Consider the following 13,408-nt stretch of genomic DNA (forward strand, 5'->3'; position numbering starts at 1 on the left):
CACACACACACACACACACACACACACACACACACACACACACACACACACACACACACACATCCTCTCACTCTCTCCACATTACGTACAATGTAGCTCACAACCATACAGCATACACAGACACTGCAGCCAGTACGCAATACGCAATGAATTGTTTCCTTCCTTGTATACTGCACATCACTCCATTCTTGGCACCTCTGTATTATGGCTGATGCACCCACAGCCAAAAACAATCTACCGCTATACAACTATCATTTAATAATAGAATGATGCCCATTTTAATAACCGTCTCACCAAAGCTTCTGATAGAGAAAGAGAAAAAAAAAAAAACTTGTTGAGTTGAATGTTGCTGTTTGAGTCAGTTATTGTGTTTAGGTGGCACAAAAGCATTTAAATATATTATTTTGTATGCACTTTTTTCTGTTGATCATTATTATCAGGTATGATTCGTGGCAGACATGTTGCGATAAACACAATATTTGTATGTCTTGAGGCTTAGGGTACTGAATACAATTTGTAATTGCAATTACATCAAGAATATAGTATTTCATTATCAGGCCCCCATACAAGAAATATGTATATGCCAGAAATATATTTCTCTGTTGACTTCATGTTGAGAGGTTTAGTATTCTGAGACAGATGGTGTTTTGATGAAATATTTCTCATACTAAAAAGCTGTTTGTAGTTTCAGCTTCCGCACAATTATGTTGAAGATGAAATTAAATAAGTATTTACTACTTCTTAATGTATTTGAAAATCAGACCTTATACTTTCTGTGACATAAGGAACGATTAAAAGGAAAACTTGTTTGACTTCCTCTTAAACACATATTTTTGTTTATCTATACATGCTGTCAGTCTTGTTCTTGTTATTGTGTCTTGCCACCAAACCTATAACTTAATGCCACTTATTCTTCTATACATTGGCAAGCAAACACTGCTAATTTCAGAGGCAACCAGTGCTCTTGTTTGACAGCCACTCTACTCTATAGTCATCTAGTATTTTTAACATCAAATAAGCAACCCCTTTTATTTTTGACCAGTTCCCTGCTATTTGAGAAGTCATCCAAACCTTCAGCAGCATCCCTGGGTCCACTTTTCCATTCACACTAAAATAACCACCGCCCTATGGATGCCACTTTATCCAGTGTGTTAGGATTTGCTGCTTTAATTTTTTTTTTTTTTTGTATGTTATCATATGCCAATACCAAAGGTACTACGATAAAAGAAACCATCTTAAGTGTCAAATTTAAACATTTAATATCCCTGTTGTGTATTATGTTTGGCTATTTTAAGGAACAGTGGACAGATTGTGATTTGTATGAGGCTTGTAGGAAAGTAGGCCTTTTCAGATTTTGCTTTGTTTAACACATCTTGGTGCTTTGGCTCTGTTGAGTGACTCTAACATGATCTATCTCAGGCTAGTTTGTATCGACCTGATTGAAGGATGTCATTAATTTCTGCCTCCTCCAATAAGCATACATCCTGTTGACGACTGCCTGTCAACGCCACAGTGAAGTGGGACAGACTGTTAATAATAATACCAGTTTGGTGTGTTCAGTGTTGAAGAATACAGTTAGTTGTGTGTTATTAGTTAAAAAGGTTGTGTTTGTTGACCAAATTTTAAGACAAATTTGTACAGGTTGCTTTTACTTTTATCCGACCTCCGTAGTAGTGGTGGTATTTTAAATTTCAATATTGCAGATGCAAGTCACTCCAATGCGACCTAGCTTTTCTACTGCTGATTCTATAGGAGCTGAAGGCATCTGCACAATACATTAATATTATGGATTCACGTCACTGAGCTCTGCTGGCAGGCTGGATTCTGCTGAGCTAGTGCTCCTATAGATGCTGTGACAGATGTGGGATAGTCAGGACTGTATTGCAACTGCTGTATGCTCAGTTATATTTCTTTATAGTTTCCGGCGTTGTGTTTTTACTCCACACTTGGCCACACTACACGGCTCACTAACCCTCTCTTTTCTCCTCTATATGGATTTGTTGTCGTCCTTCATCACTTCCTAATGATTCTTTTGTCTTACAGGGGAAACATGCAAACCACACAGAGCACCTGCCACCTGAGGGATATGGTGAGTTAAACAAACTGACCATGTTGATTGTCTGAAAAAGATTCTATACTGTGACAAATGTCTGCCCAAATTCTCAATATCATTAGCATTATTTAGTAACATTTTCTAAACAGGCCACCTCTTTCCCAAATGTGCAGACGCAGCGGTGACTTAAAGAGAAACAGAATGTCCATTTCAAAATAAAGTATCCCTCTAAAGCTTTAGCTCATCACACAAGCTTCTGCAATCATTAAGTTGACAGCAAACTTACAGCATATAGTGTTACATACAATGATAATTATCACACTTTGTCCTTATTACACTCTCATCACTATGTTTTGTATATTGTGGTTAGGCTTTACAACAGCAACAATAAAAGAGTTCTGGTTGTTTCTTTTTATGCCGTCTTGCTACACACATACAAACACACATGTTGACATCTTGATATGAGCCAGTCTAATGTAGAAGCCCAGATGGATGCATGAAGGCCTGAGGCTACTGAAATCGTCAGAGCAGCGCAGCTTTGAGCAGCACAGCAAGGAGTTTGTAATATGATGTTCACCAGGGGAGGACAATCAGTTTGTTTCAGACACGTACAACTGCAGATTGTCTTAGCTGTCTTAGCTGAAGCAAAAAAAAAATCGAATTGTGCAAATCACAATCCTTCTACACTTCATGGCAACTCTAAAACTGGTTTGCCATCAGTGATACATGTATATTTTTCATCCTCTCCTATTGAATCTCTCAGTGTATTATTTATAACATTTTCCAGTCTATTAATAATTAGACACGTCTTGTGTGCTTCTCACCATCACTGTGTCATCACGTTAGGGTTAAGCACCACTTGCCTTTTACTTGTATTAACTTGCAACCTTCTCTCGTTGCAGTCCAACCCAATCCGGCTGTGCTGATGGGAAACCCTATTCGGGCTTTCACACCACCCTTGGGTGGAACACCAGCTGGCATGGGAAAGTCACCCAGTCCTGTGCAGAGGATAGATCCTCACACAGGAGCCAGTATCCTCTACGTTCCTGCCGTGTACGGTGGAAACATGGTCATGTCCATGCCCCTGCCGGTGAGTTCTCTGTTTCTGGTTACAAACTGACAGATACTGTACATATACAGGCCTTTCTCACTTGGCCAGTGTAAGAGCAGAACTGCAACTAATGTGAAAGTCATTTATTTCAACTTTTTCTTATTCATAGTTGGCAGCCCAGGCTAAACAATTTCAAATCACTAAAATTACTAATTATAGATTTACTGATTGCTTTGTCAATATGCTATTTTTTGAGTCACATTACACAAATGTATGAAGGCTGTCTGTAGAATAAGTCTTGTTGAGTGGAGGATGAATGAATGATTATTCCATATGGTCTCATGTACTAATAAAATTAAATAAATTAATGCATAGGCATCACCGTCACACTTCTGTGATGGTTTGTGTACATGATGCCAAGAGTATTTATCTGTCTATTTTTATATATATTGTGTTTTTGCCTTTTTATTGTTATGTGGTGCTGGGACAAACAAATTTCCCTCCTCGGGGGATCAATAAAGTTAATTCAATTCAATTCAATGATCACAATTATAATGAAAGGACTAAACAATAGGTTTGTTGTTTTCATACATTAATGTTCATAATTAACATTCTCAGTGATGTGCTATCCGTAATTCAGACTCGTGTCATCTGCTCATTCCACTGTCTGTCCTTTTATTTTCTTTAGTTGCCTTGGCCAGGTTACCAGAATCGCTTTGCTGTGGACCCTCGCATCATGAGCCATCCTGCAGCCATGGCCTACAACTTCAATCTATTACAGGCCCAGAATCGAGGCTCCCCAATACCATACAGTGGGGTAGCCCACCCCTCTCCTCTCGGCATGGGTCAGCCCAGCCCCGACAAGGAGCTGCAGGCAGACCCCATCAGAAATGGTGGGCCTCGAGTTTATTTTCTGCAACAATCAGCCACCAAAAGCATGTTATGATGTTGTATGTCATGACTGTCATGTATTTTTATCGTAATGTTAGACTCAAATTTTTTGGTTTGGACTTCTTAGGTAAATTAGAAGGATGTCCAAAGTCAGAACAGAGCCGTCTTCAGACTCCAGAGAGGAAATCCACCGACATGAAGGAAAAACAGGCAAGCTGTGACATTGTGTTTCTTTGTTCGTTTGTTTTTTACTTGACGTTACTTATCTTATGGTAAGAGCTTTGTGAATCTGTGATGACGACTTAATTGTCAATTTTTTTCTAATGCTCTTTATTTTTGTTTCAGGGAGATTTAGACACTGGCCAAAGTCAAAGTCTAGATTCACAGACAGATGGGCTGGTTGGATTTCCCAACGCACTGCTTCATCGAAAAGACCCCACGGCTCCCCAGAGACCCCTCAACTACCACCTGGCCCCACCCAACCCAGCTTTCCCTCCACATCCTGCCAGTGGAAGACCCTTCCCCCCACAGTACCCAGTCTCCAGGCTTCCTTACCGGGTCGGCCAGCCTCAGCACCCAGGAATGGGCCAACAGAGTCAACAGCAGCAGCAACAGCTCAGTCCTGCCTACAGTGGTGGTAGCCACAACGCTTCCTTCTTCAGTGGCCCCATACCTCCTCACAGGGCGGTCCAGTCTCCCACTATGGATGGGCAGGAGCCTGGTGGGGTGGAGGAGATGAGTAGCTCCATTAGGACTCCAATGGGCCACCCAGGAGCACACCACCCGGGCCTGTCGCAGCATAACAGGGTCAATAGCTTTGGGGAGGACGGACAGGATGGAAACCTGGGAGATAGTCTTGGTGAGTGTTACACTATCTTATTCCATACTTTGGCACAAGGAAATGGTTGAACCAAGTTTCACTTTGGAATGCAAGATGTGATGTTAATTACCTAAATGATTAATTATCTCATTTGTCACTCACCAATTTATTTTCAGTTAATAGCATTTACCATTTCAGCGTGAAATATGGTATAAAAGGAAGCTGAGGAGAAGGGAGTTGCAAAAGACCCCATGCTGATTGGTGCTGCTGACTTTTTGAATGTCAATCATGCTCTTCGTGATGCATAAAATTTGGTCAGATAGATTATCTGAAAAATAAATTGCATTAAGTAGGCAAGTTTGGATGAATCCTTCCATGCACAAACCTCCAAAATCTCCCCTCTGTAAACAATGGATAATCACTTACCATATACCTCCAAAGTCTGGACCCAGCATTGTTGATGAAGGCCATTTAAAAATAAAAAATATATATTGTCATTGCGTCATGTGGTTGTATTTCGGCCACACTGCCCCCAAGATTTCCAGTGAAACTGCTCAGTTTCATTGACATCTGTAAGCTTTCAGAAAAAAAAGATGCATTGTATACACAAAATGAACACATCTGTATCTAGTTTTAAGGCTCATTTAAGCTAAACGTTAATCACTTGGTTGCCTCTTTCAGACCTCCAGGGTCCTTTGGCTCTCGAGGCTCTGAGCCAGCAGCAGCAGCAGGCGGCCAGGCTGGGCCAGTGGGGGGAGGCTGCGGGCCCTTTCCTCCCCGGCAACGTTGCCTTCCCTTTGCCTCAACAGCTCGCTCACCTTGCTCAACCCGGCATGGCCCGCATCCCCCATCAACTGCTCCGGGCAGCTAGTTGGGGCCTTAGTGCCAACATGGAGGATGAAGTTGTTTCTTCAGCCTCCTCTGGACCACCTTACACCAGGTTAGACTCAATACAGCTTTGTGTTGTTAGTCATGTGAAACTTGGCTGATTTTATTAGCTGTTGCTACAAAGCGTGATGCTAAGTTCAAATGTAAAGAAATAATGTTTTAAATCCCAGGTACCCAGGCCTGTTGAGAGAGATGCCCCCACAGGAGCAGCCTGAACCCAGGGAAGCAGCAGAGATGCAGCCCCCCCCTCAGTCTCGTCTCCTCCAGTACCGGCAGTCCCAGTCCCGTGCCTCAGGTGACCCCTCATCCTCTTTAGCCACCCCCTCCAATCACGCCGGCCCTTTCCCATCAGTACCCTACTCCCATGACACCGGTCGCAACCTCCTCAACGACAACCTTCTCAACAATCCAGCTCTGCAGCAGCAGCAGCAGCAGCAGCACCCGGGGAACCCTCTGTACAACACTGGTAGCTACCCACATCAGCCACCAACTCACCCGGCCAGCCCCCCTCCCTCCCAGGTCAAATACCTTCTGCAAGAGTGGTCCCACGGTGGAGCTGCATCAGTGAGCCCACCGCAACAAAACCACCTGTTAGGGAACCAGGGCCACGGCCTTCCTTATGGACTGCCCATCATGGCTCACCCCAGCAGACAAGAGCAAGTCCACCTGATGCAACTTCACCATCAGCACCAGCAACAGCAGCAGCAGCAGCAGCAGCAGCAACAACAACAGCAACAACAACAACAACAACAACAACAACAACAGCAGCAGCAGCAGCAGCAACAACAACAACAGCAGCAGCAGCAGCAGCAGCAGCAACACCAACAGAGTCAAGGTCCAGACCAGGAGTCCTACCACCCACTGTCCCCCAGAGCATCAGCAGCCACAGCCCTTCACAACGTAGATGACGTAAGAATTATTTATCCATTTGGCTCGCGATGTGTGATTTATATGTGGTCAGGTTTCACTCACGGTTCATACCTGTCTTGCTCAATTCACTTCCATACGGGGGAATACTTTCCTGATGTTGAGTATTATAATGTTTTTAGTCCAGTCAGGCTTTATTCTAATATTTTTGTAAATTTTGCATGAAGCAGAGCTTTCAAAGTCTTCTAATGATCCATGCTAACAGGCAAATGTGGATAATTAGGGGCTTAAATCACACAAATTTGAGAAGAGATGCAGAAAGAACATTAAGTTGTGTAGCTCAAATGCTGTAGAAAAAGAAGATGGGATACACTCATGGTTTTGCTTACTAAATAGAACTTTGGAAGATAAACAGATTATTTGCTATGCTTAGTTTTTTTTCTATTGATTACAAGTCTGATTTGAAAGTGGTTGTGTGTGAACAGTGTAGTGAAAGGTGTTGCATGCTGCAGAATAACACCAAAGGCTGAACACAACAGAAAGGGATTGGGGGCAGGGCCGAGAGAGAGAGACTCCTCTCCTCTGCCTCCTCTGACACCTAAGACAAACACACACACACAGGCACTGGCTGGCCAGGAGCTGTCATCATAATAAGCACAAAGATGTTTTTTTTTCCACAGTGAAGATGCATTTTCTTAAAAGTATAAAATAGTTATTGACGAACATTTGTAAAGAGGTGTTTTTCTTTTACTTTTTCTGAAGCTCATAATGAATGCCGCCCAGTCAGACTAACATCCGTCTTATCTTCTTTACTGTATACACAGTATGAACCCCGGGGTCCCGGTCGGCCTCTCTATCAGCGCCGCATCTCCTCCAGCTACCCAGATGAACCGTCTCCAGCCAACGCCCACAACGCCCTTTCCCAGCAGCCCCAGCCCTGTCCATCAGACCCCCAGGACCACCCCCATCGGCACATACAGCATCATCAACAACACCCACACGCCCACTACGTTTATCCCTCACACGACCCTTGGCCCAGTAACGGTGGGGGTCCCGGTCCGTTCCAGAACATTCCATGTAACGGAGCCGGCACACTAGCCCAACACCGGGAAATTCTGGGTAGGTATCACCAAATATGCTGCTGGCGGGAGCATCTCGCCAGGCTTTGTTGTTCCAAGTCATAACTATGAATCATGTTGTGTATTACATCATAGTTTGTTGTTTTACCAAATGTTCGATCTAAGTCTCATTTACCTCTCATGATTTCGATTTAGCTTCCAAAGCCCTTCGTCAGACAGAGGAGCAGGTGAAGGCTGAGGCCACAGCAGCACAGCAGACACACCCACACTCCCTCAACTCCCTTCAGCACCTTGGACAGTTTCCTCCTCTCATGCCCAATAACAAGCAGCAGCAGCAGCAGCAGCAGCAGCAACAGCAGCAGCAACAACAACAACAGCAGCAGCAGCAGCAGCAGCCGCCGCCACCACCGCCGCCGCAGGCTCCCACAGAGCCCAACCAGGGGGCTCCGAATTTAAATAAGCCACCCACCATGTCATATGCGAGCGCCCTCCGTGCTCCACCCAAGCCCCGAGCTGTTCGCCCTGAACAGGTCAAAAAGAACAGCGACCCTCTCTCCCTCCTTCAAGAGCTGAGAATAGGAAGTTCAAATGGTAGCAATGGGTACTATTCCTACTTTAAATGAGTGTCACCTCTCCCACATTATTAATAAGTGATAAGATTAAAAAAAAGAAAAAAGAAAAAAAAACTAAACAAAAAAAGAAAAACTATCTCTAAAAACAAAAAAAAATAGTGCAAAGTGCATTTATAAATTGTTTCTATCAGTAGGTTTGTTTTATGCATTTTGTTTCATTTTAACTTTTTATTTGTAAGTCATCTTTTCTCCTGTTTCACATATCTGTGAAGAAAATAAGTATATATAATGAATGCATTACTGGTATATATACATACTCATTATGTATATATGAATATATACTTATATTATCTACACTTGTATATGTACGTAATGCTAAAAAAAAGTTATAAAAAATTAATAAAAAAGGCGAGACTTGGTTGACCACTTAGCTTCCTGTTTATTTTTCCTTGCTGAAGTTGGTTTTGTTGGTTGCTAAATAAGTATGTTTCTCATTTTGTATTCCTCAGTTTTGAGTGGACGTTATGTCTTGATTTTCAGACTACTGTAGTTGTGGTAATGGACAAAAGCTAAGTGGTCAACTGACACAGAAACTACATGGAACAATGTATAGAAGTAGATAATTTTCCTCTAATCTGTACATATAAAGAAAATAAAAGACTGAATTGTATGCCACAGACATGTCCTTAAATTCCTGTATCATGCTAGCATTTGAATTATGAATTATTTTTTTTGTTCATTGGCTTCTGATCCTTAATTCTTAGACATCTTTACCTGGGAATCACCTTCAGTGATTTAGTAGTTAATGTGATTATTTACTGGAAAACAACAATACAAAATATTGATAGCATATTTTATTTTTCACCATTGCCTCATCAGCAACAATAGAGCCGGTGTGAAACTAGCAACAGACCATGTCATTCCTCCCTTGTTTTTGCTTTAAGGATCAGACAACACCAGACATTGCTTTGTGTGATAAGATTATCCCAAACTGCTTCGCCTGTGGCAGGTGCTTGGTCATTTTATTTCATTTTCATTTTATCTCTTCCTTTTTTTTTCTTTTTTTTTTGTCTGTTTCATTTTATTTCTTCTTTGAGACAGTCATTACATTGTGACAGAGTTACTTCTCAACAAAACCTTCACCAGGGAAATTGTTTCAATAACTGCTGGGGATACAAAATGTTTTTTGTTTTGTTTTTTCTGTTGGTTTAGTCTCTAATGGACTGGATATTTTTCTGTTTGTTTGTTGAAAAGTTTCAGTACTCTTGAGGGTTTTTGAAAGTGAAGAGAGTGGTGAGGTCAGAGTGGCATGTCATGATGGGTAAGTTGAAACTGAGGGTGTGATTAAAGCCGCCTGTCAGACCTTTTTGAACACAGAGAAGTTTAGTCTTTTTGGTTAAATCTTGGAAAACATATAAAGAGCATTGTGTGTGTGTGTGTGTGAAAAGCTTCTGGCCTTTTTATCTTATTGGAATTGCTGTAGCTCTAGTGTAACTTTCTTTAACAGATCACCACTTACTACTGCTGGAAGGTGGATTGTCCAAAGATCCTCTTCCATTTTCTCTGTATGACTCTGAATCTCTCACTCAAATGAACTTACAGCGAGAAATAACCACTCAACTCTTTCCTGAGCTCATATTTGCTCGTAGTTCCTCAAAACAGACAGTCAATTCCCCATAGAATTCAGAGCCAAAAGCATCTCACACTTCTTAATCACAGTGTCCAGTTAACAGGGCATTAAACACCCTGCTTGAGATTTAACCAAAAACCACACCACAATAAGTTGTTCAGAAAGGTCTGACTTGGTATGTCTTGTGCATATTTAAGAATGAAACAGTAATGTTGTGGAAGTTGTTCCTGTTTGTTAAGACAAAGAAACAAACACTCCACTTTTTTTTTTTTTTTAGGATGATCTGATTGATGCAGTGACAGTGGGAAAAAAAAAGTGCTGACCATGCCTTTCGTCTGCTCCAGCCACATGCATTTTTCTATTACGTCCCAAAACGCTCAATGAACCCAACACAGGAACATTCACCTTTTAAATCCAGTCAGACAGCTGCTTGTTATCGGTTGGCAACGCGAGGCCACACAGCTTCACGCACATGAATTTCACTGCTGACATCCTGAAGCCCCGATGATTTGAGTCCCACAATAGTGGAATATTTTTTAAAGAAAAGATGCCGTTACGATATAGCTGCCAATGTTTTACCTTTTATGATAAAAGCAATACTGGAGACTGTCATCCAGTGCTTGTTGTTGTTATTATGTGTAATTCATTAACTGTTAAAACGTCACTGCCCTATCTGCAGATTGATCTAATTGTAATGAGCTCATCCCACTGGCAGTTAGTCACCATTAAATCTCTTGAAATGTCACGTTCCTCAGAAAGCTAATACCCCACAGCTAACTATTTAGATGTGTTTCTGAACAGTCAGCAGAGAGCTTCACACAGGCTATGGTTTATTTTTAAGTTGTGACATTGTAATTTCAAAGGTCCAGATTTTTTGACTTAGCAGAGAACAACACATACTTGTAAATATGCATTTTCTAGGTATTTACAAACAAGAACTTTGGGAGCGCCTCAATTTTGTAGAAGCTGTTCAAAGAAGAGGTATGCCCTTTTTAATTATGCAAATTCACAAAAAATAATAATTCTAGAAATGGACAACAACAACCCAGCTGGTAGTTGCAACATGTCGTTGTAACTTTTAAAAAAAAAATCTGTTTTTTTTTCTTTCTTTTTTAAAGACGGTGTCTGACTGATTTGACAAAGAGGAGACTTTATGTTGCAACTGTTAAAAGATGATGAATTCTTTCACTGTACAATACATATTTTTAAGTATATGTTGCTGGATTTGTCCTGTTCTGTTTTTCTCACCACTTTACAGCTGTGTAACAATCAACATGGAATTTTTTTTCCTCTTTTTTTTTTTTTTTTGCTTTTTTTTTGCTTTTTTTTGTTTGTTAATGTGAAGACTGTTTTTCTTTTCATGCATGTTGAGATGACCTGGCTGGTTTTTATCCCTGTTTTTATCAGTTTGTATTGATTTGTGGATGAAAAAAAGAAAAGAAGAAAAAAAAAAAAAGCTTTTGTTCAACCTACAGAGTCAAATTTTGGTATATTATTTGATGTGTACAATAACTTGTGACATTATCAACAAAACTATTATTATAATAATTTACTAACATGTCAATCAAATATGTAATGGTCATGTATTTCTTTTTTCTTTTCTTTCTTTCTTTTTTTTTGCAGTTACTTAGCAGGGCTAAAGCTGAGGTTGCTCCCTGGTGTGTGGTGAATTGACGAAGCTTTCAGACACGTTTGTTTGGAGGAATCTCTTTTCCACAAGGCAGTCATTGGCTAATCTCTGAAGTTGTGCAATACTAATATTTCACTGCTTCTTCAGCTACACTTTTATTTATTTTTGAAGTAGAAGAGATTGAGCCAAAGACATTTTAAAGGGATTTTATTTTGCAATTTTTCTCTTAAGGCTGATTTGTTTTTAATGCTTCATTTTATTTTTTTTTATTTTTTTTGTCCTTTCAAACATCTTTATGTTCAAAAAAAGAGTTTGACATGATCTTTGCCTGAAAATGAAGAGTACTGACTCTTCAAATGAAGTTGAGTTTAAAATGTCAGCACCTACCAATATTGCTCCATACTTCACCATCTCAAATTGATATTTTCTGTGTTACCGTCTTAAGAAAACAGAGCGGCACCGACGTGTGTGTGTGTGCGCGTGTGTGTGTGCGTGAGTGTGTGTGGCACATGGAAAGGGAGCAACCTTTTGCCCAGCCAGTAGAGAGCACTGTGTTCAGCCTTCTATAAACGCCACATCTCTTCCTGTTATCTGTTTGCTCTCCTCTGTTCTTCCCTCGCTGCAGTGAATCAATGGCACACCTGTTCTCCCAGCCTCCTCGTCCCATTGGTTCCTCCCTCGTGGGTACAAAATAATGAATAGATCTGTTTTACTCTTTACTCATTTCAATTGGTGGTGGTTATAATAAAGGATTTAGACTGTGTTTCAAAGGTTTATTTTCTTTTTTATTTGTTTCTCTATTAAAGTGTTTTTATTGAAACTCCTTGAATTCTATGTCCTTTTTCCCCTTCATCATTCTCTGCATGGAAATACATGGCATTTAGGAAAATGCAGGCTTTATGCCAATACCATTTTCTTTCAGCATATGTTCATTTTTCATCAGTTTTAAAGTCTTTAAAGCAATAATTACACATCATATTAAATAAAATACAGCTCTCCACCACTAAATGGAAAAACTCCTAACATCATCAGCAGCGGCCTCTCCTTCACCCTTCTGAATTGTTGCTTTACATGAAAGCAAAGGAAACGTAAAGTGATGTCAAAGGACAGATGTTGTCTAAAGCAAGTTTTAATCAAGTTGATCATTACAAAGTTTTAACTTATAATCAACACACCCACACACAATCACTGAATTCCACAACTGGTTTGTTTGCATGCTGTGTTCAATGGTAAAGTCTAACATAAGAAATTCAGAAAGAATACAGAAAGCACATGTCAACATTTGTCACAGCTTCTTCTATTCCTGTTTCTTTTCATGTTTCAGCTTTTGACATATTTCTAAAAAAAAAAAAAAAAAAAATACTGTAGATAAAATAAAGACAAAAGTAATTAATTTAAAGTTTGAACAGCTGCATAAGTGAGCAGTGTGTGAACTGTTTTGGCATCACACCTGGTTCTGCAGAGGGAGGTCAATTTATCTACTTACATATATATATACATGGCCAAAAAAGTAACTCAGTAATCCCCACAGGGAAACTGGCAATTCTAAACATTTAATGCTATAATTTTTTCTGATCACTATAGATAATTATCTTAGCTTCCTGCTTCGTCACCTGAATGACTCAGCCCTATCCTCTTATCCATGCTTCATGTGATTGCTGAGGAGGCCTCATAAGAGTTTACTGCTATTGCTGCTTTGAAATTCTGACACTTCCAGCACTGGTCCACATCTGCTCACTTTTCTCATTGTTGTTAGAGCTCATCCCAAATACTTGAGTTTGCTGTAACTGAGCAGCATCAAGTCAAAATGTCATTATTATCATTATTCCAGATAATTTAGAAATAATGCACTTGATGTGCAGCAGTGGTTTACAAAACTGCACCACAGTTGCATTGCTAAAAATAGAGGTGTGTCATATTTCCTGTC

General features: G+C 40.4%; 1 protein-coding gene across 2 annotated transcripts in view; it reads left to right on the forward strand.

Moving 5' to 3' along the window:
• Positions 1 to 12,843, forward strand: part of helz (helicase with zinc finger) — a 58,415-nt gene extending 45,572 nt beyond the window's left edge. Inside the window, exons 25-34 of one of the 2 annotated variants that reach the window (XR_014595551.1) lie at positions 2,044 to 2,089; positions 2,956 to 3,143; positions 3,793 to 3,997; positions 4,123 to 4,205; positions 4,341 to 4,854; positions 5,497 to 5,755; positions 5,874 to 6,612; positions 7,395 to 7,689; positions 7,845 to 9,542; positions 10,129 to 12,843. Coding sequence is in view for 1 of the 2 variants with exons in the window: in XM_083976724.1 (XP_083832850.1) it covers positions 2,044 to 2,089; positions 2,956 to 3,143; positions 3,793 to 3,997; positions 4,123 to 4,205; positions 4,341 to 4,854; positions 5,497 to 5,755; positions 5,874 to 6,612; positions 7,395 to 7,689; positions 7,845 to 8,272 (2,757 nt within the window). In the remaining variant the exon portion in view is untranslated. Of the gene's footprint in view, positions 1 to 2,043; positions 2,090 to 2,955; positions 3,144 to 3,792; positions 3,998 to 4,122; positions 4,206 to 4,340; positions 4,855 to 5,496; positions 5,756 to 5,873; positions 6,613 to 7,394; positions 7,690 to 7,844 lie in introns of both variants that reach the window. The other variant, XM_083976724.1, reaches the window with a different exon arrangement.
• Positions 12,844 to 13,408: the final 565 nt, after the last annotated feature.

This window comes from Trachurus trachurus, assembly GCF_905171665.1.
Source record: "Trachurus trachurus genome assembly, chromosome: 1".
Lineage (NCBI taxonomy): Eukaryota > Metazoa > Chordata > Actinopteri > Carangiformes > Carangidae > Trachurus > Trachurus trachurus.